The sequence below is a fragment of the Tasmannia lanceolata genome, unplaced genomic scaffold (assembly GCF_043159265.1).
Source record: "Tasmannia lanceolata isolate RefF3 unplaced genomic scaffold, GAP_Taslan_0.1 ptg000003l, whole genome shotgun sequence".
Lineage (NCBI taxonomy): Eukaryota > Viridiplantae > Streptophyta > Magnoliopsida > Canellales > Winteraceae > Tasmannia > Tasmannia lanceolata.
Genome location: NW_027518680.1, coordinates 62037931 through 62064446, shown reverse-complemented (window position 1 = coordinate 62064446; position 26516 = coordinate 62037931). Strand labels below are relative to the sequence as shown.

Below are 26516 nucleotides of genomic sequence, written 5' to 3'. Positions count from 1 at the left end.
TATTCCAAAGGATGAAGACAGTGATCTTCGCCCGGCTTCCACCTCAACAGTATTTGCCCACCAGTACTGTCACAGCCCCCTTGGAGGGATTTGCTAGGGACCATCACAGCTGTTGCATGTGAGAGCAGCCACATAGGCTGATTTTGTCTTATTCATTTAATTCATCTGAGTTGGCTGCTCTCTTATAAGTAAGGGTGCAACTCTGGTTGATTTTTGGGAATTCGGGCTAAGCTTTTGTCTTAGAAACGGGTCGGGTTGATTCCAATTCATTTTTTAACAAAAGCTCAACCCAACCTGAGCCAAGTTGCACCCTTACTGATAGGGGTGCAACTCAGGTGTGGTTGAGTCAAGCTGAGGCCAACCTTAACCCAACTCAACCCAAGTTCCAACCCGACGAGGTTCGACACGAGTTCAACCTGACTGAACCCGAGATCTTAAGCTTAGAAAACAAAAAGGAAAAGTTATATTTTGATGATCGCACTCCTTCCATCATATGGGCCACACCCTAGATAGCTTGTTCCCCAAAATTCATTTTCATAGGTTGATCCTAACCATCCGATCTATAGAGGGATTGAATATTAGAGGGTTGATCCTAACCCTCTATAGATTGGAGGGGTTAGGCCTATGGACATGATTTTTGGGGTACAACCTATTTAGGCTGTGGTCATCTAATGGACGGTTTGGTCGGGTTGCAACCCTAGTACTCAACGATGATGACGATCTTCTAGATGTTGGAGTTTTAAAGTCTTCAGTCAGACGTTACCTTTGTTTTATAAAGACATACGAAGAAGACCAATCAAATGGGTGGCTATGATCAATTTAGCGTGGGACCCACAATGCCGTAGTGCACGCGTCTACGTGGGACCCACAGAGCCATATTGCAAATTCACACTTCAAAGACCTTTTTCTTTCTTCTCCCTTTTCTATTATCTTCTTCCTCCTCTTTCTCGCCTCAGAAGTCAAAAGTCTTAAAGTAAGACACATAAATACATGTGAAAGACAAAGACCACGGAGGGGTGTGTCGATATCAACTACGCAATTCCCGGTAGATAAGACAGAAAGACCTAGTTTGACTGGAAGGAAAAAATATCGGAAACTCCCCATTCTTAACTCCTCCTTCCTCTCCCATTCTCACTCTCCTTCCTCTCCAAAAAGAGCGCAAAATGGAAATCTCCCACATCATTTTAGCCACAGCCACCCTCCCCCTTCTCTTCTTCCTCTTCAAACTCATATTCCCCAAACAAAAGCTCCCAAAAAATCCACCCCCATCCCCTCCATCTCGCCCCCTAATAGGCCATCTCCACCTCTTAAAAATACCCCTCCATTGATGTATGGTAGAAGTACAATACAGATGGCTAGGATCGTTCCGATCAGCTAGTAGATTCCTATATGGGTGGCTAAACTGATTATTTGACTGAGAATTGAGTTTATTTTTTAGTCCAAAATCCAAATAGAACAGGTTAGAAAAATTAGGCAGTAATGGGCAGAAATCAAGGATCATATTCAGCATTCAGGCCATTTCTTCCCCGGGCCACCCCCTTTAGTGTATTTATGACAGCTCATTTTACTCTAAAAGGGGGTGACTCAGGGAAGAAAAGGGGATGAATATATCATTTCCCCTAGAACAATGGTGTGGTGGGCAATCGGACATATATATATATATATATGATAATAATGCCCAACTACCAGTCATCTCTCTGTCTCTCTCTCCCTCCCCTATAAATAGAAGGCTCTGAAGGTGATTCTGCATCTTCAACCCAGGCTTGTTTTCTTAGGGTTTTAGAGTTTCTCTTCCCTTTCCATGGAGCTTCCAAGTAAACTGAGTTGTAGGTTATTGCCTTCATCATTTCTCTTTCATGTCACCCTTGTCTCGTTCCTATTCTTATCAGTAGAATCTACCACTCTAGGAAATGAAACCGATCGACTAGCTTTGCTCGCCTTCAAACATGAAATAACCCATGACCCTAATGGGGCTTTAACCTCATGGAACAATTCTCTCCATTTCTGCCAATGGCTGGGAGTCACATGCGGTCATCGTCATCCTCAAAGGGTCATTGCCTTGAACCTTGGCGATCAAGGCTTGGTCGGACCCATGTCGCCTCACATAGCAAATCTCACCTTCCTCCATAAAATCAAACTCGGAAACAATGGATTCTACGGCCAACTCCCCCCAGACATGAGTCGTCTATTCCGTTTGCGTTCTCTCAATCTGAGCCTCAATTCATATGAAGGAGAAATACCAGCCAATCTGACTGCCTATTGCCCAAAACTCACGTCCATGAATTTAAGTTACAATAATTTTGTTGGGGGGGTTCCCAACAAGTTCCACTCATTCTCTCAGCTCGCTTACTTAAACCTTTGGAAAAATAATCTCATAGGAAACATCCCAACTTCCCTTGGGAACCTTTCATCTCTCATCTATTTAGATCTAGGATATAATAGTTTGGAAGGAAGCATCCCGTATGAGATCGGACGACTAGCAGCCTTAAAAGTTCTTCGACTCTCACTAAATAATTTGTCTGGTATGATTCCTCAACCAATTTACAATCTCTCGTCCATTTTTGATCTCTCTCTGCCAGGTAATAAGTTGCATGGAAGCATTCCACCCGACCTGGGCCGCTCTCTCCCTAATTTAGCTGGGCTTTTCATGTCTCATAATCTATTCACGGGATCCATTCCAGTCTCATTATCTAATGCGTCACGACTTTCAGTCCTTGATTTTGGTGGGAATAGCTTTAGTGGATTCCTACCTATGAATTTAGGAAGCCTTCAAGATCTCTACATTCTTAGCTTCGGAGAAAATCAGCTAGGAAGCAGAGGCCAATCCAACGACATGATCTTTCTCACTTCTTTAACTAATTGCTCTAGTCTAAATTCATTACAACTGGCAGTCAATTACTTAAGTGGTGCACTGCCGAACTCTATAGCTAATCTCTCAACTCAACTGACATACCTGACATTAGGAAGAAACCAGATATTTGGGAGCATCCCATCAGGTATTGAAAATCTGGTAGGTTTAACAGCACTAGGCGTGGAGAGGAATTTTCTCACAAGTACTATTCCTGTTGGACTTGGAAAGCTTAACAAGCTGCAATTATTGTCCTTGCACACAAATGGATTGTTCGGTCAAATTCCATCTTCCCTTGGCAACATAACTCATTTGTTAGGACTCGATTTATCTGAAAATAAATTACAAGGAAGCATTCCATCAAGTCTTGGAAATTGTGTATATTTAAATGAATTAACCCTTAGTCAAAATAAGCTTAGTGGTATCATACCCACACAAATTCTTAAGCTTTCCTCTCTATCGAAATACCTTGACTTATCCCATAATTCTTTCACAGGGTCCCTTGCATCAGAAGTTGGAAGCTTGACACAACTTGGGAATTTATACATTTCTTATAATAGTTTATCAAGTGAAATTCCTAGTACGTTAGGAAATTGTCAGAGTTTGGAAAACTTACACATGGATCATAACCTCTTTCAAGGAACCATTCCTTCATCATTGGTCAATTTAAAAGGTATTAGAGACCTAGATCTTTCACACAATAACTTGTTTGGAAAGATTCCAGAATACATGGAAAAGTTTCACTTACTCGAGTATCTAAATCTGTCTTTTAATGATCTTGAGGGTGATGTACCAAAGGAAGGGATTTTTAGAAATGCAAGTGCGGTTTCAGTTCATGGAAACAACAAGCTTTGTGGGGGTATCCTAGAACTACAACTGCCAGCATGCCCTGCCCAAGTTTATCAGAAACGTGGAATAACTCATTCTCTGAGAATAATAATTTCAACAGTCAGTGTGGTTTTATTCCTTATTATACTATCTTGTTTCTTTGCAACCTTCTATTGGAAAAGAAAGTCGCGAAAGAACCCTTTAGTTATGTCGCCTTCGGTGGATCAATGGTTAAAGCTTTCTTATGCAGAGTTACTTAGAGCAACTAATGGGTTCTCTTTGGAAAATTTAATTGGTGCAGGAAGTTATGGTTCTGTTTATAAAGGACATTTAGACCACAATGAAATGATTGTTGCAGTGAAGGTACTCAACCTTCAACAACACGGGGCTACTAAGAGCTTCAACGCTGAATGTGAAGCCTTAAGAAACATTCGGCATCGGAATCTCATTAAGATCTTAACTTCTTGCTCAAGTATTGATTACCAAGGCAATGATTTTAAAGCTTTGGTTTTTGAGTACATGCCTAATGGGAGTTTAGAGAAGTGGTTGCATCAAAGGGGAGATGGGCAACATCCATTGATGAACTTGACCCTTATTCAAAGGCTAAATGTAGCCCTTGATGTGGCGTCTGCATTGGATTATCTTCATCACCATGGACAAACACTACTTGTTCATGGTGATTTAAAACCGAGCAATGTTCTTCTTGATGATGACATGAATGCCCATGTGGGGGATTTTGGGTTAGCAAGGTTTATTTTTGAAGGCACTTCTAATCACTCTAACAATAAAAGTAGCTCGCAAACAATAAAGGGATCTATTGGATATGTTGCTCCAGGTAAATGACTTTATCAATATTTTTTATTCTTTATTATTATCTTATAAGATTTTAAAATTTTCATTAGCTTGATTATAAGATGAAGTTTTATTTGGCAACATCTCATAGTTTCTTTCTAACATGAACAAAGGTTTGATTTTTGTATTCATGTTTAAATGGAAAGAATATGGTATGGGTGGAAAGAGATCTACGCATGGTGACGTGTATAGTTATGGAATCTTGTTGCTGGAGATGCTCACAGGAAAAGCTCCTACCAATAACTTGTTTACAGATGGCTTAACTCTCAACCAGTTCGCTAAGATGGCGGTGCCAGATCAAGTGATTGAGATTACATACCCACAATTGATCTCAGAAGAAGTCCAAGTTGTCAACAACAACAGTGAAAATCATACCATTATGAAAAATAGAATGCATGACTGTGTGGTCTTGATGTTCAAAATCGGTGTCTCTTGTTGTGCAGAATCACCAAGAGATCGAATGCAGATGGGTGATGTTGTCGAAGAATTGCATGTGATCAAAAACTCATATCATGGAATTGGCATCCATCGAGAACGGAAAAATAGGATGCCAACTTTACGTGAGGGTTCATCTTATCTTAGCAATAACTAAGGTATTGATTGAAGTTGAATGGTTCAATGACAAGAATCGTTGGAAACATTTGCCCATACCCTCAAAATGAGATGTAGAACTTTAATGCGAGGATGTTTATGTCATGCATTTACATTGATTTTCACCTCCATTTAATTTGTTTGTATTCTCTTGAAAATTCCAGCTCTCTTCTTTGTTTGTTCTTGAAAATAAAGCCATATTGAGGAAATAGACAGACAAACAATGCTGCTGAAGGGGGTTGAAATATAAATTTCCCTTTTGAGAATGCTATAGAGTCCATCACTTGGCATAGTCTGTCTTTTTTCATTGTAGTACTTCAGTGGATTTAGCTTCGTTGATTGTTTAGTTCAATGTTAATTTAGGTTTATTCTGTAAAATAAAATTTGAATAATATCAGTCTTTATTCCTCGTACCGAGGGCCTCATTTCAAAAAAGTACGCTTAAGTTATGATTGATTTTGGGAAATGTTATCAGCACTACTGTATTTTGATGATCGCACTTCTCACTTTATTAAAACTACGGTATGGCCCGCACCATAGGATGATCCAAACCATCCATTGGATGGGCCACAGCCTAAATAGGTTGTGCCCCAAAAATCATTTCCATATATAGGACAACCCCCTTCAAAATTGCAAGATTACATTTGCTCTTCGACAAAGTACAATAATAGTAAATATCCCATTTCGAACTATATCTCATATGAAAAATTATCCAATGCTCACAAAGCATTTCTTAGTTCTATTTCTTCAAATATTGAACCATCTACCTTCAAACAAGCCATGCCACATGCCCCTTGGCGTGAAGCAATGGCTAAAGAGATTGCTGCTTTAGAGCAAAATAATACATGGACTTTAACTTCTTTACCTCCTTATGCTAAAGCAATAGGATGCAAATGGGTTTATAAAATAAAATACAACTCCGATGGCTCTATAGAAAGATACAAGGCTCGTTTGGTAGCCAAAGTCTACACCCAACGAGAAGGCCTTGATTATCATGAAACTTTTGCACCTGTAGCTAAACTCGTTACAGTATGTTGTTTACTTGTGTGGACCCCGATCCCGAGGACTGTTAGCGAGGAACGCGAGATCCCCCGTCAATCCTCTGAGACCTCCACAATGTGAAGGAGAGCTCTACCAAGGAACTCTCAAAATGATGCCACTCACAGCATGGGTGGCGATGTATATGTATGAGATACCTCTTGATCCGGAGACAGGAGCCTAGAAACCAAGACGCACCTGAAAGTAACTTAGAGTCGCCATCCAAGGAAATGGGCCCTGGAACCCCATAAAGTACTCTGTCGCAACGGATAACCAGATATGCAAAGGTCCGTGCCTGGTGACGAATGAGGAAGATCCGAAGAGCACCCCCAATTCGCCCAAGTACAAGCACTTGGTCTCTTATGCCATTTTTAATTAATTTTGAAGAGTTTTGGGTGAAAATCAGGTGAAATGCGAACGAGCACCCCTGAGAAAACGTCTATCTAGCATGCATGACCCGGGGATGGGCACAAGAAAATAAACATCCAAATCTTAACTCATCGCATCTAATCCTAACTCATCACATTCTAGGAAAACAGTAACATCCGCATGCAGAGCTATAACTAAACAGACAATGATAGATATAATGAGATAGTGAAAGCAATAAAGAGCTAGATCTAGACAGATAATCAGGATAAGACGAATAAATAAACGTTATAGCTAAGCAGTAAAGCAAACACACTAGCATGCGAACCTATGCGATGACAAGTTTGAAAAATATCAATCAATCACACGCTAGAGAAATAAGCAAACTAAAGGTAACATAAAAGAAACTAAAGACAAGCACGCTAAGAGATGCACGAAAAGAAATGAATCAGAAAGTCGACGGTATGCAAGGACTAGAAATGCCAGGGAAAAGAAAATGGAACACACGATAGGCTCAGAGGGCGATTAAAAAAGGAATCAAGCCCAGCGATCCTAATCTGCTGAAGATCGGACAAGTCTCGAGATCGTCATGACCTATCGTTGGGCTTCAGCGAGGACAATCCCTGTGAAGGGCCTTGTGAAGGGGCCACGCTACGTCATCGCCAGTCCCAAAACCTGATAAAACGTCGGAAAACCGATGAAAACCGAAAAATAAAGATCAAAATCGAAAATAGAATGAAAAGAGGGCTCCAAGTGACCTGGCAATCACCATCCTTGCCCGTTTTTAGTTTTTGTTTGAAAATGTTTGAAAATATTTATTGAAAGTGTTTGACTGAACTTGGGTGGACCCAAGCTACCTACGTACCCGGTGAAAATGGACCAAGCCAACGTAGTTCGAAATAACTTCTTCGAAAAACATTTTTGGCGCTTTTGATGTTTTTTGTTGTTTTTGAATTTTTACTATTTGATTTTTATGTGTGTTTGCTTATCCCTTTGATTAAAAGGGGGTTTTGGCTCAGGAGATTTCCGTCCGTCGTCGCCTAAACCCGAGGAGAATGACGAATTGTTCCCCAAAATCGATGGGATCACGAAATGCAGAGAGAATCCCAAGGGACGTGAAGAGAATGGTCCCGAAAGAAAACAAGGAAGAATCCCTGAATCCTATAAGAAATGATGACCTCAGAAAGAAGGGAAACCCCTTCACCCTGTAAGAATCCCAAGAAAGGAAAGAGGATGTGAAACCCCTAAGTAACAATACCATCCTCAAGGAAGCTTATCTATATTGTATGAATCTAGAGCCCTTTGGACAATCTAGGAGCCATGGGAGATCAGATAAGATAGTGCAAACACACTTGGCTCAATACCATTGTTAACATATTTAGCCATCTCTACCTCTTCCAAGCTCCAAACTTCTAAGTCCCAAACCAATTCGAGTGTGATCCAAGCTAGAGACATGTAGCATTTGAAATTGCCATAAAGAAATAAATCCAATTACCAGATGTCAAATTGATGGAGCTGCGCTATCCTCACATTATGGTAGTACAAATGTCAAGGGGAAAAATACTACCAAAACTATATTTCTTTAATTGAACTATTCTACCTCGTCCTTTACTGCTCGAACAACCATTCAATGCTCTTATCATCCATACAATTCGCACACGTCAATTACGAGGAGGAGAAAATAAGCTAATTTGGTTCAATTAGCAGAACATGATAATGCTCACGAACGAATACAGACATTAGCACCTCCATGTTCAAGCGGTTATACCCAGCCCCTCCTATCTCTTTTTGTCAAAATTTTCTTCAATGATCATGAGAACTTTCAAAGGGAATTAGAAAGCCAATTGGAGCAGAAAAGACAACTTAAATTTTATAACTAAGAAATATGACAGTGCTAATATCAATACCTACAAGTACTCTGCTTTGATAGATGCACTACACTCATTCCATTTCTATTATCAGTGAATGAAAAATGAAAAACCACAAATCTTTGCTGAATTTGAGTACTACTATGAGAAAACAATTAAAACACAACAGGAACAAGCTAACTTTTCATGAAATTTTTAGATCTTTGCGATAAAAATATCATAAGATAAAGTTAGATCATTACCTGTGTTGGGCAAAATTGCAATCGTCAAATGTTCATCGGAGCTTCGGTGTCGGCACCGGAAATGGTGGAAGAAATATTGATGGCAGAGCTCGGATCGGAGATGGAGTTGACACCCAACTAAAAAAATGTGCAGAAGACGTTGAAGTCTCAGGAGAAAAACGACGCCAAAAAATCAATGGTTGCTTGTGTCGAAAGTAGTGGTGGTCGGAGAAACAGGGTAATGGATAGTGGAGGGATAAGGGGTTTGGGATGGAGAGATGAGTGGAAATAAAGTGGGAATGGACTTATGAGTACGTATTGGGTAAGAAGAAATGCCGGATTCCGGCGAAGTTGTCGGAAAAACCGGTTTCCGACGCCCCCCCTCTCTCTCTCTCTCTCACAGTTGTAAATGGGGTCTCCTTTTTTGAATTTTTCTCCTTTTGTTTACTCCCTTGTGCAGGTGAAACCCCGTTTGCCGAAACCCTTTTTCTTTAACAGAGAATGAGAAAGTGATGGAGGTTGGGAGTAATGGAGGTGGGTTTATGAAAACTGGTTTAGGTTTTAATGGGCAGGAAATGGGTTTGGTAGATAGAGATGGGTTAGATTGGTGATGATGGATGGTAGGGATGGTGGTGGCTGAGGTGGAAGAAGAAGAAGATAGTGATGTTGGCCGGAGCTCCGTCGATTCCAATCGGAGAAAACGAAGGGGTGATGGTGAGGGTGGAGTTGGAGGTGGCACGACCGGAGTTCCGGTGATGGAGAAGTTGCAGAGATGGTGGAGATGTGGTTAAAAATGGAGGGTTTGATGGTGGTGAAGAGATGACCGGAGATGAGAATGGTGTAGAGGTGAAGTGGGTTTCACAGATTCTGGATTGGGGTCGGATTCATGGCCGTTTGGTCGGAGATGGATGGCGGTTGGGGGAAAATTGCAGAGGTGAGGGTGAAATGAGTTTAATGATGGTGGAGAGATGGCGAAGGTGATGGCGGAGGTAGAGAGGGTAGCTAGGGCCGGAATCTTGCCGGATTCCGGCTCGGATGGCTGGAGAAGATGATGGCGGTTGGGTCGGTGGAATGGGGCCTAGCTAAATGGGTTTGAGGGAGATGGTGGTCTCGGTAGAGATCGGTTGAAGGTGGTGGTGATGTGACTGAGATGTGGCCAGAGATGATGATGGCTTGCCGGAGGTGGGGAAAATGGGTTTGCCGGATTCCGGCCAGAGGAGACGAAGATTGCGGCTCCCCGATTCTCCCTCCCTCTTTTTCTTGTATTTCTCTGCAAAATGAGAAAACCCTCTTTTGCTGTGTGCTAAAAATAAAATTGAGAAAATCCCTCCCCCTCTGTCACGAGCTCCATTTTGGGTTAAATAGCTAGGGTTATTTCCACAGTTGATCTCAACCCTTAATTTGGTATATTTTCCTCTTGATTGCTCCCAACCCTTGATTTACTTCCCCAACCCTAATTCCATTTTAGAAACCCTAAAAACCTAGAATGTTCAACTAATCTAGACCCTACACCTCATCTTTTTTAATCCAATGGTCTATGTATGTGGCTTGTAAAGGAAGAAATGCAAGCTTCCAAAAATGCCCTTCTGAGAGGAGGATTCTACACTTTTATCAACATCCCTATTACCCCTTTTTTGCTTTATTGGGCACCCATGCTTGGGTACTCTACTCCCTTTTACAAAGAAAAATCATATATTTGCCTTCTCTTTCTTCCATGGACAACCCTTTTTAGCGTACTTTCTACGCTAGAGAGGGTGGTCTATGCCAGAACAGGGGAAGAGCGAATTATTTTTTCTTGCATATATTTTTTCTAGGGAAATGATATTGACGCAACCGTATTTTGATAATTACACTCTCCCTGCTTGTCTTTTCTCACTTGTGGAGTACTCTGGAAAAATGTAAAAACCATTTGATAATTCTTTAAATCCCAAAACAAGCTGGGTTAGCGAAAATATCAAAATATGACTGTGCCGATATACATTGGAGCTTGGGGGTTCAAATAGAGGAGTGCCAATACAAAAAACTCAGGGGTATTTTGCACTTTTTTTGTAAATTCCGAAAAAATGAAAGGGAATGTCGGGGCGATTAAACGAAGGATATCAATGGGGTTTAGGTATACTGGGGCTTTCAGAGTATTTCGGAAATGGATAGCAAATGTGCACTCTTGGGTCTTTCAGGTTCTTTCGCACTCTAGGCTCGGTTTCGAGAATTTCAAGATTGATTTCGGACATGCTGGAACCGGTTTCGGGAACTTGAAGCTTGATTCTAGGGACTTTGAATTCGGTTCTGGGACTCGAATTTCAGGATTTATTCAATTTTTGGGAAATTTGGGTCAGGTCAAAATGGGGTGTCTACAACTTGCAATTGCTTCCATCAAGAAATGGTCACTCCACCAACTTGATGTAAATAATGCATTTCTTCATGGCGATCTTCATGAAGAAGTGTATATGGCCATTCCGCCTGGATTTTCTGGTAAGGGGGAGACAAGAGTTTGCAAGCTTAATAAATCCCTTTATGGTTTAAAACAAGCATCCCGTCAATGGTTTGCTAAATTATCAGGTGCCCTCCTTTCCCATGGTTTTGTTCAATCTCGAGCAGATTATTCTCTTTTCACTAAAAATTCTTCTTCTTCTTTCACAGCTGTCTTAGTTTACGTGGATGATATCATTATCACTGGTAATGATGAACATGCCATCATGGCTTTCAAAAATTTTCTCAATAATAAATTTCATATTAAGGATCTTGGCATCCTCAAATATTTTTTAGGAATTGAAGTTGCTCGTAATAATACTGGCATTTCTTTATCACAGCGTAAATATACTGTAGACACCCCATTTTGACCGAACCCCTATAGCTTGGTTCGAGTAGAAACCCTAGTAAAGTAATGTTTTAGAGTCCAAAATTTCTTCTTAGAATATGTTAGGATCCCAAGTAGGTCCCTTCAAAATTCTGTCGAAATTCGTAAAGGTTTGCTTAGTGAACGAGCGAAGTAGATAGCGTAGTGTAACATGGTATAGTTTAAAAGAGGGAGTTGATTTATCAGATCAAAGAGGTTCCAATACCAATTACTGTGTGTGCACAACTAAAGAAGGAAAAAACTATCATGCAAGAGAGTGCCAATACCAGTTCCCATATATATAAAAGAAAACAAAAATTTATTCCCTTTCCTTTCATTTGCCAAGGCCACTCCCTAATGGCATAAAAGAGTAATCATAATGCACGACCAAGGGTTGTCCAATGCAATGCAAGGGGGGGCTGAGTATGTCATTAACCTTATAAAAAAAAAAGTAGAAGGGGGAGTGAATTATTGAGGTAAGGGTGTGCTAATATGAATCTCTAAGTACAAATGATTATGGAGAAGAAGTCAAATAGGCAGGGTGTATTTACCAAGGCAAGGGTATGCCAAAATCAACATACCTCTTCTACTATAATAAGCCGGGATGAAAAGAGAGAGTTTTTCGATTTTTTTGAAAAATCCGTGAGAATTACACCTCACATTTTTTTACTTTTTTGAACAAATGCCCCCATTCAAGTCATATAATTGCAATCCTACCCCCCTCCTTTATGCTTTTAACAAAGGCACCCATTAGAGCCGTATAATTTCGATCTTACCCCCCTCCTTTATGATTTTTTAATTAAAAAACTATAGGGTGATCTTGACCATCCGATTTAAGATAAGAGGAATTATGGAAACATCTATAGATTGGAGGCTAGGATCAGCCTATGGAAATGATTTTTGGGGCACAACCTATTTATGTTGTGTTCCATCACATGGACGGTTTGGATCAACCTATCACGTGGTCTGTACCGTTCTTTGTCGGCCCGTGCATCGCACGGGTTTTTTACTAGTATCTATATATACCAATGACTTAGGGCTTTAATAAATAAAAAAAATTCGTTGAAACAGAGGAAGAGAGGTAGAGGCGACACAGAGAGAGAGAGAGAGAGAGAGAGAGAGAGAGAGAGAGAGGGAGAGAGAGAGGGCTTAGGGTTTTGGTGGCTAGCCACCATTTTCTCCTTCTTTTCCCCATCTCCTGCCAATCACCACCATCAAACCTCCCTCTCAGCCTACCATCAAACCCTAACCCTCAAACCAAAACCCATTATTACTACCTTCATCTCCTCCACCATCAGACCCTTCGTCCCCCATCTTCACCTTCTCTGTCACCATCTTGACCACCGAAACCCCCTTTTTCTTCACTTGGCCACTATTTTCCTCTTTTCCATTAAAATCACCCAATCTACCCCTACAACCATTAAACCCAAACCCTTATCCATTAAAACCCTAGCTCAAGCCTAGCACCATCATCCTCCTTCTCCTTCTACCATTACCCCTACCCTCAAACCTTTGTTATTTAACCCTCATTGAAATCCCCCTCCAATGGCCTCCATTCAAACCCTTTCTAATTCACTTCCAAGGAAAAGAAAAAAGAAGGTTGCAGAGAAATCAACATTAGCAGCATAGGGAGGCTCTTCATTTTTTTTGGGAGAACTGGCTGAGAGAGAGAGAGAGAGAGAGAGAGAGAGAGAGCTTTGAGTAGAAGGAAAAATTGAGAGAGGCAGACCGCCATCAACTCCATCTTCTCCCACCCTTCATCGTTTCCACCATCATATCCATAGCTCTCAGCCCCCTTTTCCGGCAAGCTCTTGTAGCGATTTTCTTCCGTCAATGTCGAGATCCGACCATAGCTGATCTGATCTCCAGCAATTTTGAGGATTCAATCGACACGAGTTGAATTTCAACCATTCTACAGGTAATTTCCGTTTTCTTGCCTCTTATGTCATTGGTAAATTTCATCGATTTCATCTTGTTTTCTTCTTAGATTGCATGAATTAGGCCCATATTACTAACCTGTTCTTTGGATTCCTAGTGGGAATGATAGTAGACATGAAAAATTCTATTGGATTATCTATATTCCTCATCTGGGTGCCCTGAAAATATGAGATTATTTGGTTTTGCTAATTGGAAGTCACTTGTAATTGTTATCAATTTTAAACTTTGATTCCCCCATAATTTTGGGTCTGTTCAAAGCATATTGAGAGCAAAATGTTCCAAGATTTCCTTTTAACACCCAAGTTGATTACAGACATGAGTATGTGGGGTGGCTTAATTACTAAAATACTTGAAGAATTGGGTGCCACCAATCAGAGGAAGAAAGTGGGCTTGGCTATTATCAAGACATAGTAATGCATGTACCAGTGTCTTCATAAACTGATGCTGACACTACTGTGTCTATATAATGGCATAAACCCTGTGATTTCACTGCTTAATTGGTTAAGTTTTGGGGCTCTCAGAGAAAGCTAGCATAAGCTTCATTATTCATTGATGATGGTACTGTTTGTCTTGTGCTATTGAAATTATTTTGTTTTGGTGTTATGAACACAATGAGCATCATATGAAAAATTCAGGGTTGTTGATAGCGTAGTATAGCGTGAATTGGCAAAGAATGATTCGATTTCTTTTCATTATATTTCCTCGGCAATTACGTCGATGTTTCCTCGGTCACTTTGTCTTCCATATGCCCAATTTGCATTCCTAGGCAGGTAGGATTATTGCATTGCTTTCCCATATTGTTTCACTTACCCTCTGTTCATTTCTTCTGGTGGGAAGTGATGTTCACATTGCTGAATGTTTTCAATGGTATCCATTCAGTGCATTTCCTTGGGTTAGATGGCTGCTCATATTCAAGCTTGATTCGATCCATCTTCATTCATTTCAATTTTAGTAAGATGTGTACTGTTGTTGAAATGTAGTGCTTGTAGTAATACCATTGTTAAAATGCAGTAGTACAAGCATCAGGTTGGCACGTTTCTCACAATTAGATTCACGAAATGTTGTTTACTATTCCTACCCTTAGTGGACTAGGTCATGGCCTTAATTTGGAGACTCGAGATGACTTAGGTGACTCTTTCAATGGTCAAAGACAATGAGGGCTGATACTTGTACCGCTAAATTCCGACAGGGGTGTTATTAATGGCACTATATTCCATCAATGGTATGATATTCCAGCATGAGCACCTCAAGGCCTGATTCCTCATTTCCACCTTTCTAAGTTCAACTCTTATTAGTTTTCAATTTTTAGAGTTGGCATTTGAAAAGGGGTCAGAGATGTATTGTGTTTGTTCTCTAAGGTCGGTTCTCAGAAAGAGACAAAGATGGGGTGTTATGCTCAGTTATAGTTTCTCTTTGTTTTTCTTTTGGTTCTCGAGCATATATTTGAATGGCCAAGGAGGGGCTTGGTTTCCAATTTTAGTCTGGCCTTAATTCTGCAGTCCCTTGTCTGTTTATTCGAACTAAACTAACGAAGGGCTGGACATTTAGTCTCATTCTTTCTGTGATTTTTGGTCTTGGATGCATACACCGAGCAATATAGATAGTTTTTTTTTTTTTTTTTTTTTTTTTAACTTCTTGGGTTCCTTACTGTCTTTGGGATTCTCATCGAGGTTCGGGTCGGATACCAACATTTGATATCTGCCTTGATTTTTTGTGATTTCCTCTCGTCAGGCTATGACGGACGACAACCTCTTGAGCCAGCCCTTGGCCCTTTATGTCACTCTCTCATCCCATCGCTTCTTATAGGGCTTAGGGGTTTTCTTTTCTTTGAAGGCCTCACTTCTTCTTAGGGTTCAAAAGTTCCTTCGCTTCCAGGGTTGTTCTTCGTGCGTTCCTTGGGATCCTCTTCGAGTTCCGGAGTTCCATCAATCTTGAGAACACTTTGTCGGGTTTGGTGACGATGGAACGTTTCTTGAGCCAATCTCTTCCCTTCCTGCTTAGAGTTTTCGCGGGTTAAGGGATTCCCTCCTCATAGAGTGTTTAACTAGTTAGGATCCTTCCGTAGCGACTTATTGTTTAGTTGTTCTTCTTATAAGGTTTTTGTCCGTCTCTTTTGGTTAGAAGTCTGCCCTTAGGGTTAGAAGCTTTTCATTTGTCTTTTGTCTAGGGGTTTTACTCCATGGGTAAGATATCCCTTCATGTGGAGACTGGCTAAGTCTCGTCAGCTTTTAGTCGTCTTTTTGAGATTGTTTGCTCGTATCGGAATTTTAGTTCCCTCATTTGTTTTCTCCCCCTAAGCTTTAAGGATCATGTTTCCCTCTTTAATACCCTACCGTGATATGGTGGGTATAGAGGCTCTTCTATCAGATTGCCTTTATCTGAAGGGTGTTAACTCGCTTTAGACGCCTAAAATGTAAAAGCACTTGAAAATTTTAAAAAACATCAAAAGCATTGAAATATCTTAAAATTCAAAAGCATTGGAAAACCAGAAAATTCAAAATCATCTGCAGTTTAAAGTTTTTTTAAGAGCGTAGTTAGAAGAGTTCGTTTTTGAACTACGTTGGCTTGATCCTCTTTCACGAGGTACGTAGTGCAGCTTGGGATCTTTATCCCAACTCCAACCAAACTTTTGTAAATAGTGTTTTAAATCTTTTTTTGTTAATAAACAACTTTAAAATCTTGTTTTCAAAAAGCTCTTCCTCTAGAGTTAGGAGTTTCTCCTTGATATGTTGTTTGTTGTGTGCTTGATGTGTGTGTTATGTTAGAGTTAGGAGTTTGTCCTGGCTAGGAGCGCCTCCGTCCGATCAGTTGGCGATTCACATTGCCGACTGATGACTAGGTCTAGGATGCGTTAGTGATCCCTTTGTTTTCCTTAGGACACACAGCTTAGTTACACATAGGTTGTAGGAACCACCTGCATTAGCTTAGGGCTAACCTGCATTTAGTTAGGGCATATAGGGTGTCCTAAAAATTCACAATCCACTGGAATTTAAATAATCGCACTAGAAGCTTTAATAACTAGTCTGGTCTTTTAGGTCGAGTCTAGGATAGAGGTTTAGATGTCTTAGGCATCATAGCTTAGAATAGGTGCGAAGAACTACGTTACGTTGATTCTCGTGGAGGTGGGATACGTAGGCTTCTTTGGATGAACATCAGATCATCTAAAGGCTCGAGCTTAAGCATTAGAGTCTTAGGGTCTGTTGGTAGCACTTTAGGGCTTATGTTTGCATATTGATGATGATTTTCGGATAGGATCACGACAGCGTGTGTTCATTTCCTTGCTTATTTACATGCTTACCTATAACATTTACCTGCTTATGTGTTTTACCTACTGGCTTAGTCGTAGCTTTTACCTGCTTAGCTGTAGTCTCACATGTTTAGCGGTAGTTCTCACATGCTTAGCTGTAATTCTCTATCTTTATTAGGTTACTGATTATTATCCTTTACTATCATCTACTGACGTTTGCTCATTGCGCAGGTTTACCTTCTTAGCTGTAGCACTTTACTGCTTTACTGCTTATTCTATCTGTCATTTAATGTTTTCTAGATGAGATGTGTTAGAATTTTATTTTATATTAGGCGATATGCCCCAATATAGATAGGCGCTATGAGTCCGCCATAGGTTTTCATTACTGCTTTTTCTATCTGTCATTTACTGCTTTCTAGATGGGATGTGTTAGGATTTTATATTAGGCGCTATGTATTCGCCCCAATGTAGATAGGCGCTATGTGTTCGCCGTAGGTTTTTATTTCATTACTCTTTTATTTGCCTGGTATTTTGTTTATTCCTCATTTCATTTACTATTTGTTAACTCATTTTATGATTAACTGCTAATTTTAGATTTTTTTTCCTGTACAGACTCATACCTTTAGCTGTAGTACGCATGTGTTCGTCCACCAGAACTTAGACACCCATTAGGCATGTCACTCATAACTTAGCAATGCTTAGGTGACACACTTCTTTTATTTATTTAGTATGTGCTTATTATCCCCGGGTCATGCATGTTTAGGTAGACGTTTGCCTCGGGGATATTCGTTTCCATTTCACATGATTTTCACCCAAAATTCTCTAAAGTTAATAAATAAGAGACCAAGTGTTCACACTCGGGCGAATTGGGGGTGCTCTTCGGATCTTCTCCATTCGTCACCAGGCACACACCTTTTGTAACTCTGGGTATCCATTGCAAACATAGCATTTGTTTTGGTTCCATGGCGTATCCATGGATGGCGACTCTGAGTTATTTCAGGTACGTCTTTCTAGCCCTAGCTCCGGATCGAGACGTATCTCTTTCATTCATTTATATTGCCACTCGTGCTATCCTATGAGGGTGGCACCGTTTCGAGAGTTCCTTGGTAGAGCTCTCTTTCATTGTGGAGATCTCAGAGGATTGCAGGGGGATCTCGCGTCCCTCGGTACCAGTCCTCTCAGATCGGGGTCCACATATACGCTTGACATTTTAAAAGATTCTGGTATTTTAGGAGGCCGCACATCCGATTTTCCTATGGAACAAAATCATAAGCTTAATTCTACTGATGGGTATGATTACCTGACCCCACAGTATATCGTCGCCTCATTAGTAGACTTATTTATTTAACTATTACTGCACCAGATATGGAGTAATAGTTAAATAAATAAGTCTAGATTTTAAGAGAGGGGAGTTTCAAATCTCTGCAATGGATTTTCAATGGATTTTTACAACAGAGAATAGAGTTTCATTTTGGCGTGGGAAAGAAGAAGGTAAAAAGGTAAAAATGTTAGGTGAAATGCAATGGGATCCCCGTTGCTTACTTTGTTGGAGGAAAAACCAACACAAGGGCATTTTTGTCCTCAAACACTCATTGGGATGCGTTTGACCCCTTTTTGAGAAATTAGCCAACTCCACCCTTTTTTGAGAATTTCAGATAAAAAACAAATTTTTTTGAGAATTTTCCCTATTTTGTAAATTGCAAAATTTTTAATCCTTTTTTGTGTTTCTGTTTATTTACTGTTTTTTTTTTTAAACCAAAACCGCATTAAACTTGAATTTTTGTCGCCCTGTTTTACTGCTAACTTTGAGTCGTTGAGAGTTTTTAAGGAGTTAAGAAAACATTAGGCTTTGTTGTTGATATGCTTAGTTGTTGCCATTGATCCATATTCGGCCTCTGTGGATGACCAAAAAATTGTAGTTTGTTTTATTGTTTGCCAAGAAACTGGACCGGTACTAAGATAAGTGATGTAACCAGTTGTAGAGCGCTGTGAAGTGGGGCAGCTTGCTCATTCAAAGTTGCAATAAGCTGGACTTTGGAAGGAGTTGTTTGATGATAGGACAAGACCTTGAATAGGCAATCCTTTTAGATATCTAAGAACTCGATATGCAGTTGCAAGATGAGGCTCCCTTGGCTGGTGCATATGTTGACTAAGTATGTGTGCAACTAGAAGTTCCTTCTTAACTCCACTTTCCCTGAAACTTCATTATCCCTCCTTTCAAAACACTCTTTATCCCAGGATTCCTTATTCGATGTTATGGCAAATAAGTCGGGGAATACCTCCAAGCACCCCAGTATTTAGTTTGTGTACTCAAATCCCCAGTAGGTCTATCTTCGGACCATTCAAAGTTTACCTGATATAACTCCCAAATACACAAAAGTTAACATCATACCGTAGTGCGGCCTGAAATGATGGGCACTCAATTAAAGTGGGCCCCGCACGAGAGCTTCCAAACACCTATTGTGGGACCGACAGAAAATACCCCGTTATACATCCATGGTTTAAAATTTCGACTAATCCGAAATTTCGGATACCGGTGGGGACCGAAACCGGAATTTTCCGAAATCCCATTTTTCGCCCTTTTTTGGATTTCGGTCCGAAATTTCAGTTTAATGACATTTTTTTTTTTTTTTTTTTAAAGTTTTACAAAATTTCGACCGAAATTTGGAACCAAATTACCAAATTTTGGACCGAAATTTCGGTTTTTGGTGGGGTTCTAAATGGTTACCGAAACCGAAATTTTAAACCTTGTATACATCCTACAGGAAGGCCTTAAAATAATGGACCCCTCACTAAAATGGCCAGTACATGTGACTATATTGAAACATTCGAGGACTCGATGCCTGAGTGGAAAATGTTGGATTGTGTGGCCATCATCCCTCAATCGTGGATTAGCAACGATGGAATGAGTAGATCATGGTCATTGACTTGAGAACCTGTACCCCAACAAAAAAAAAATCCCTTTTAACACACAATACATGCATGAATTAGTTATTGTATATTCACATCACACATTTTTGTCTGACCCTGCATAAATGAGAAGAAAAGTACTCACCAATATAAAAAACTCGACTTCTTGTGGGTGAATCATTAGGTGGATGGGAGCTTTAGGGAGATTACTCCCATAAATTTCATCTGAGTACCAAATACCTTGAGAGTGGTTAAGCAGTATAGTTGTGGGAAGAAGAAAATGCATAAATTACATGTGTTTTTCGGAGGGGAAACAATATTAAAATTGGTGATCAAAGTTGACATAGAACATTGAACAAGTTTTGGCGAGGTCTGTACATTGCCTCCAAGGGCTCAGCCTTGGGCATGGTTAGGCCCCTCCCTTCGCTCATGTCCAATTTCTCTTCCCCAACCCTTTCCCACTCGAAGCACTGAATCAGAGTACCCAATGTCAACCCCACCATCCTCATGGCCAAGTTTGCACCCGGACATGCCCTCCTTCCATGCCCAAATGGCATAAACTTGAACCCTTCCTTTTCTCCTTCCACACCTTCAAATCTCTCAGGCTTAAAACTCATGGGATCCACCCAAAACGTTGGGTCCCTCTGAATGGCCCACATGTTCACCATCAGGATTGTGCCACGTGGCACGTTGAAACCTCCAACGGTGCACTCTTCAGATGACTCATGGGGTACTAGAAGTGGGCCCACAGGATAAAGTCGGAGCGTCTCGTTGATGACACAATGGAGATATGGAAGGTTCGGAAGATCTGATTCATCGATCAGACGGCCTTGTCCCACTTGGATATCTATCTCAGCCTTTGATTTATCCAACGCATCTGGATGGTTGAGGAGAAGTGACATTACCCATTCTATCGTTAATGCTGAAGTATCTGTTCCCGCCGATAGCATCGCCTGATCAAATTTAAACATAATTACGTATTGTAGTGATGCATGTAGGCTTCATTTATTTTCAATAAGATGATGTATAGAAGGTTACTAGGGGACAATATCTCGGCCATCTCGGAAATCAGAATGGGTCGGATATCTTGGTCTAGAATTTTTTTATATTTCTTGTAATTTTAAATTAAAAAATGAGCTATGATAAAGTGTTTAGAAGATTGAAAAAAGGAAAGGGGCTTACCAATAGTGTGCCACAATTGTAGAAAAAAAAGAAAAATGGGGTGTCTACAACTTGCAATTGCTTCCATCAAGAAATGGTCACTCCACCAACTTGATGTAAATAATGCATTTCTTCATGGCGATCTTCATGAAGAAGTGTATATGGCCATTCCGCCCAGATTTTCTGGTAAGGGGGAGACAAGAGTTTGCAAGCTTAATAAATTCCTTTATGGTTTAAAACAAGCATCCCGTCAATGGTTTGCTAAATTATCAGGTGCCCTCCTTTCCCATGGTTTTGTTCAATCTCGAGCAGATTATTCTCTTTTCACTAAAAATTCTTCTTCTTCTTTCACAGCTGTCTTAGTTTACGTGGATGATATCATTATCACTGGTAATGATGAACATGCCATCATGGCTTTCAAAAAATTTCTCAATAATAAATTTCATATTAAGGATCTTGGCATCCTCAAATATTTTTTAGGAATTGAAGTTGCTCGTAATAATACTGGCATTTCTTTATCACAGCGTAAATATACTGTAGACACCCCATTTTGACCGAACCCCTATAACTTGGTTCGAGTAGAAACCCTAGTAAAGTAATGTTTTAGAGTCCAAAATTTCTTCTTAGAATAGGTTAGGATCCCAAGTAGGTCCCTTCAAAATTCTGTCGAAATTCGTAAAGGTTTGCTTAGTGAACGAGCGAAGTAGATAGCGTAGTGTAACATGGTATAGTTTAAAAGAGGGAGTTGATTTATCAGATCAAAGAGGTTCCAATACCAATTACTGTGTGTGCACAACTAAAGAAGGAAAAAACTATCATGCAAGAGAGTGCCAATACCAGTTCCCATATATATAAAAGAAAACAAAAATTTATTCCCTTTCCTTTCATTTGCCAAGGCCACTCCCTAGTGGCATAAAAGAGTAATCATAATGCACTACCAAGGGTTGTCCAAGGCAATGCAAGGGGGGGCTGAGTATGTCATTAACCTTATAAAAAAAAAAGTAGAAGGGGGAGTGAATTATTGAAGTAAGGGTGTGCTAATATGAATCTCTAAGTACAAATGATTATGGAGAAGAAGTCAAATGGGCAGGGTGTATTTACCAAGGCAAGGGTATGCCAAAATCAACATACCTCTTATCTATATGGGATAATTACATTTACACCCCCTCTAGTTTCTGACACATCCACTTCAACCCCTATAGTTTAAAAAGTGACAAAGACATCCCCTCTAGTTTCAATTTGTTTAAGGTTTGCCCCCTCAGCTGAAGGTTCGTCCATAGATTGAAGGGTTAGGATGATCCGATGGAGCTGATTTTTTGGGCACACCCTATCTATGTCAGGACCCATCAAATGAACGCTTTGGATCATCCAAATAATGTGGGCCCATACCTGAATCCAAACACTACCAAACGCTTTGGATTCGGGTATGGGCCCACATTATTTGGATGATCCAAAGCGTTCATTTGATGGGTCCTGACATAGATAGGGTGTGCCCAAAAAATCAGCTCCATCGGATCATCCTAACCCTTCAATCTATGGACGAACCTTCAGCTGAGGGGGCAAACCTTAAACAAATTGAAACTACAGGGGAATGTCTTTGTCACTTTTTAAACTATAGGGGTTGAAGTGGATGTGTCAGAAACTAGAGGGGGTGTAAATGTAATTATCCCTATCTATATATACCAATGACTTAGGGCTTTAATAAATAAAAAAAATCGTTGAAACAGAGGAAGAGGTAGAGGCGAGAGAGAGAGAGAGAGAGAGAGAGAGAGAGAGAGATTAGGGTTTTGGTGGCTAGCCACCATTTTCTCCCCCACGGCTACATCCCGCCGCCAACACCATCTCCACCACCGACCACCTTCTTCTCTCCACCTCCTGCCAATCACCACCATCAAACCTCCCTCTCAGCCCACCATCAAACCCTAACCCTCAAACCAAAACCGATTATTACTACCTTCATCTCCTCCACCAACAGACCCTTCGTCCCCCATCTTCACCTTCTCTGTCACCATCTTGACCACCGAAACCCCCTTTTTCTTCATTTGGCCACTATTTTCCTCTTTTCCATTAAAATCACCCAAACTACCCCTACAACCATTAAACCCAAACCCTTATCCATTAAAACCCTAGCTCAAGCCTAGCACCATCATCCTCCTTCTCCTTCTACCATTACCCCTACCCTCAAACCTTTGTTATTTAACCCTCATTGAAATCCCCCTCCAATGGCCTCCATTCAAACCCTTTCTAATTCACTTCCAAGGAAAAGAAAAAAAGAAGGTTGCAGAGAAATCAACATTAGCAGCATAGGGAGGCTCTTCATTTTTTTTGGGAGAACTGGCTGAGAGAGAGAGAGAGAGAGAGAGAGAGAGAGAGAGAGCTTTGAGTAGAAGGAAAAATTGAGAGAGGCAGACCGCCATCAACTCCATCTTCTCCCACCCTTCATCGTTTCCACCATCCTATCCATAGCTCTCAGACCCCTTTTCCGGCAAGCTCTTGTAGCGATTTTCTTCCGTCAATGTCGAGATCCGACCATAGCTGATCTGATCTCCAGCAATTTTGAGGATTCAATCGACACGAGTTGAATTTCAACCATTCTACAGGTAATTTCCGTTTTCTTGCCTCTTATGTCATTGGTAAATTTCATCGATTTCATCTTGTTTTCTTCTTAGATTGCATGAATTAGGCCCATATTACTAACCTGTTTTTTGGATTCCTAGTGGGAATGATAGTAGACATGAAAAATTCTATTGGATTATCTATATTCCTCACCTGGGTGCCCTGAAAATATGAGATTATTTGGTTTTGCTAATCGGAAGTCACTTGTAATTGTTATCAATTTTAAACTTTGATTCCCCCATAATTTTGGGTCTGTTCAAAGCATATTGAGAGCAAAATGTTCCAAGATTTCCTTTTAACACCCAAGTTGATTACAGACATGAGTATGTGGGGTGGCTTAATTACTAAATTACTAATGCATGTACCACTGTCTTCATAAACTGATGCTGACACTATTGTGTCTTTATAATGGCATAAACCCTGTGATTTCACTGCTTAATTGGTTAAGTTGTGGGGCTCTCAGAGAAAACTAGCATAAGCTTCATTATTCGTTGATGATGGTACTGTTTGTCTTGTGCTATTGAAATTATTTTGTTTTGGTGTTATGAACACAATGAGCATCATATGAAAAATTCAGGGTTGTTGATAGCATAGTATAGCGCGAATTGGCAAAGAATGATTCGATTTCTTTTCATTATATTTCCTCGGCAATTACATCGATGTTTCCTCGGTCACTTTGTCTTCCATATGCCCAATTTGCATTCCTAGGCAGGTAGGATTATTGCATTGCTTTCCCATATTGTTTCACTTACCCTCTGTTCATTTCTTCTGGTGGGAAGTGATGTTCACATTGCTGAATGTTTTCAATGGTATCCATCCAGTGCATTTCCTTGGGTTAGATGGCTGCTCATATTCAAGCTTGATTCGATCCATCTTCATTCATTTCAATTTTATTAAGATGTGTACTGTTGTTGAAATGTAGTGCCTGTAGTAATACCATTGTTAAAATGCAGTAGTACAAGCATCAGGTTGGCACGTTTCTCACAATTAGATTCACGAAATGTTGTTTACTATTCCTACCCTTAGTGGACTAGGTCATGGCCTTAATTTGGAGACTCGAGATGACTTAGGTGACTCTTTCAATGGTCAAAGACAATGAGGGCTGATACTTGTACCGCTAAATTCCGACAGGGGTGTTATTAATGGCACTATATTCCATCAATGGTATGATATTCCAGCATGAGCACCTCAAGGCCTGATTCCTCATTTCCACCTTTCTAAGTTCAACTCTTATTTGTCTTCAATTTTTAGAGTTGGCATTTGAAAAGGGGTCAGAGATGTATTGTGTTTGTTCTCTAAGGTCGGTTCACAGAAAGAGACAAAGATGGGGTCTTATGCTCAGTTATAGTTTCTCTTTGTTTTTCTTTTGGTTCTCGAGCATATATTTGAATGGCCAAGGAGGGGCTTGGTTTCCAATTTTAGTCTGCCTTTAATTCCGCAGTCCCTTATCTGTTTATTCGACTAAACTAATGAAGGGCTGGACATTTAGTCTCATTCTTTCTGTGATTTTTGGTCTTGGATGCATACACAGAGCAATATAGATATTTTTTTTTTTTTTTTAACTTCTTGGGTTCCTTACTGTCTTTGGGATTCTCATCTAGGTTCGGGTCGGATACTAACATTTGATATCTGCCTTGATTTTTCGTGATTTGCTCTCGTCAGGCTATGAAGGACGGCAACCTCTTGAGCCAGCCCTTGGCCCTTTATGTCACTCTCTCATCCCATCGTTTCTTATAGGGCTTAGGGGTTTTCTTTTCTTTGAAGGCCTCACTTCTTCTTAGGGTTCAAAAGTTCCTTCGCTTCCAGGGTTGTTCTTCGTGCGTTCCTTGGGATCCTCTTCGAGTTCCGGAGTTCCATCAATCTTGAGAACACTTTGTCGGGTTTGGTGACGATGGAACATTTCTTGAGCCAATCTCTTCCCTTCCTGCCTTAGAGTTTTCGCGGGTTAAGGGATTCCCTCCTCTTAGAGTGTTTAACTAGTTAGGATCCTTCCGTAGCGACTTATTGTTTAGTAGTTCTTCTTATAAGGTTTTTGTCTGTCTCTTTTGGTTAGAAGTCTGCCCTTAGGGTTAGAAGCTTTTTATTTGTCTTTTGTCTAGGCGTTTTACTCCATGGGTAAGATATCCCTTCATGTGGAGACTGGCTAAGTCTCGTCAGCTTTTAGTCGTCTCTTTGAGATTGTTTGCTCGTATCGGAATTTTAGTTCCCTCATTTGTTTTCTCCCCCTAGGCTTTAGGGATCCTGTTTCCCTCTTTAATATCCTACCGTGATATGGTGGGTATAAAGACTCTTCTATCGGATTGCCTTTATCTGAAGGGGTGTTAACTCGCTTTAGACGCCTAAAATGTAAAAGCACTTGAAAATTTTAAAAAACATCAAAAGCATTGAAATATCTTAAAATTCAAAAGCATTGGAAAACTAGAAAATTCAAAATCATCTGCAGTTTAAAGTTTTTTTAAGAGCGTAGTTAGAAGAGTTCGTTTTTGAACTACGTTGGCTTGATCCTCTTTCACGAGGTACGTAGTGCAGCTTGGGATCTTTATCCCAAGTCCAACCAAACTTTTGTAAATAGTGTTTTAAATCTTTTTTTTTAATAAACAACTTTAAAATCTTATTTTCAAAAAGCTCTTCCTCTAGAGTTATGAGTTTGTTCTAAAGTTAGGAGTTTCTCCTTGATATGTTGTTTGTTGTGTGCTTGATGTGTGTTTATGTTAGAGTTAGGAGTTTATCCTAGCTAGGAGCGCCTCCGTCTGGTCAGTTGGCGATTCACATTGCCGACTGATGACTAGGTCTAAGATGCGTTAGTGATCTGTTTGTTTTTCTTATGACACACAGCCTAGTTACACATAGGTTGTAGGAACCACCTGCATTAGCTTAGGGCTAACCTGCATTTAGTTAGGGCATATAGGATGTCCTAAAAATTCACAATCCACTGGAATTTAAATAATCGCACTAGAAGCTTTAATAACTAGTCCGGTCTTTTAGGTCGAGTCTAGGATAGAGGTCTAGATGTCTTAGGCATCATAGCTTAGAATAGGTGCGAAGAACTACGTTGCCTTGATTCTCATGAAGGTGGGGATACGTAGGCTTCTTTGGATGAACATCAGATCATCTAAAGGCTCGGGTTTAAGCATTAGTGTCTTAGAGTCTGTTGGTAGCACTTTAGGGCTTGTGTTTGCATATTGATGATGATTTT

At 40.2% G+C, this 26516-nt stretch overlaps 2 protein-coding genes across 2 annotated transcripts; one reads left to right on the top strand and one right to left on the bottom strand.

The window, feature by feature from the left end:
• The first annotated feature begins 1715 nt into the window (after positions 1 to 1715).
• On the top strand, positions 1716 to 5524 carry LOC143864123 (receptor kinase-like protein Xa21). Its single transcript, XM_077374941.1, has 2 exons — positions 1716 to 4511; positions 4675 to 5524. Exons 1-2 carry the CDS (start codon positions 1802 to 1804, stop codon positions 5118 to 5120), a joined length of 3156 nt encoding a protein of 1051 aa, XP_077231056.1. The 5' UTR covers positions 1716 to 1801; the 3' UTR covers positions 5121 to 5524.
• Positions 5525 to 19734: 14210 nt separating this feature from the next.
• On the bottom strand, positions 19735 to 20511 carry LOC143864116 (cytochrome P450 81Q32-like). The gene has a single exon (XM_077374929.1). The coding sequence runs from the start codon at positions 20491 to 20493 to the stop codon at positions 19876 to 19878; it is 618 nt and encodes a 205-aa protein (XP_077231044.1). The 5' UTR covers positions 20494 to 20511; the 3' UTR covers positions 19735 to 19875.
• Positions 20512 to 26516: the final 6005 nt, after the last annotated feature.

Coding starts and splice junctions, on each gene's coding strand:
- LOC143864123 (XM_077374941.1), top strand. CDS start 1,802: ATGGAGCTTCCAAGTAAACTGAGTTGTAGGTTATTGCCTTCATCATTT. Junction 4,512..4,674: donor TATTGGATATGTTGCTCCAG/GTAAATGACTTT, acceptor TTAAATGGAAAG/AATATGGTATGGGTGGAAAG.
- LOC143864116 (XM_077374929.1), bottom strand. CDS start 20,493: ATGCTATCGGCGGGAACAGATACTTCAGCATTAACGATAGAATGGGTA.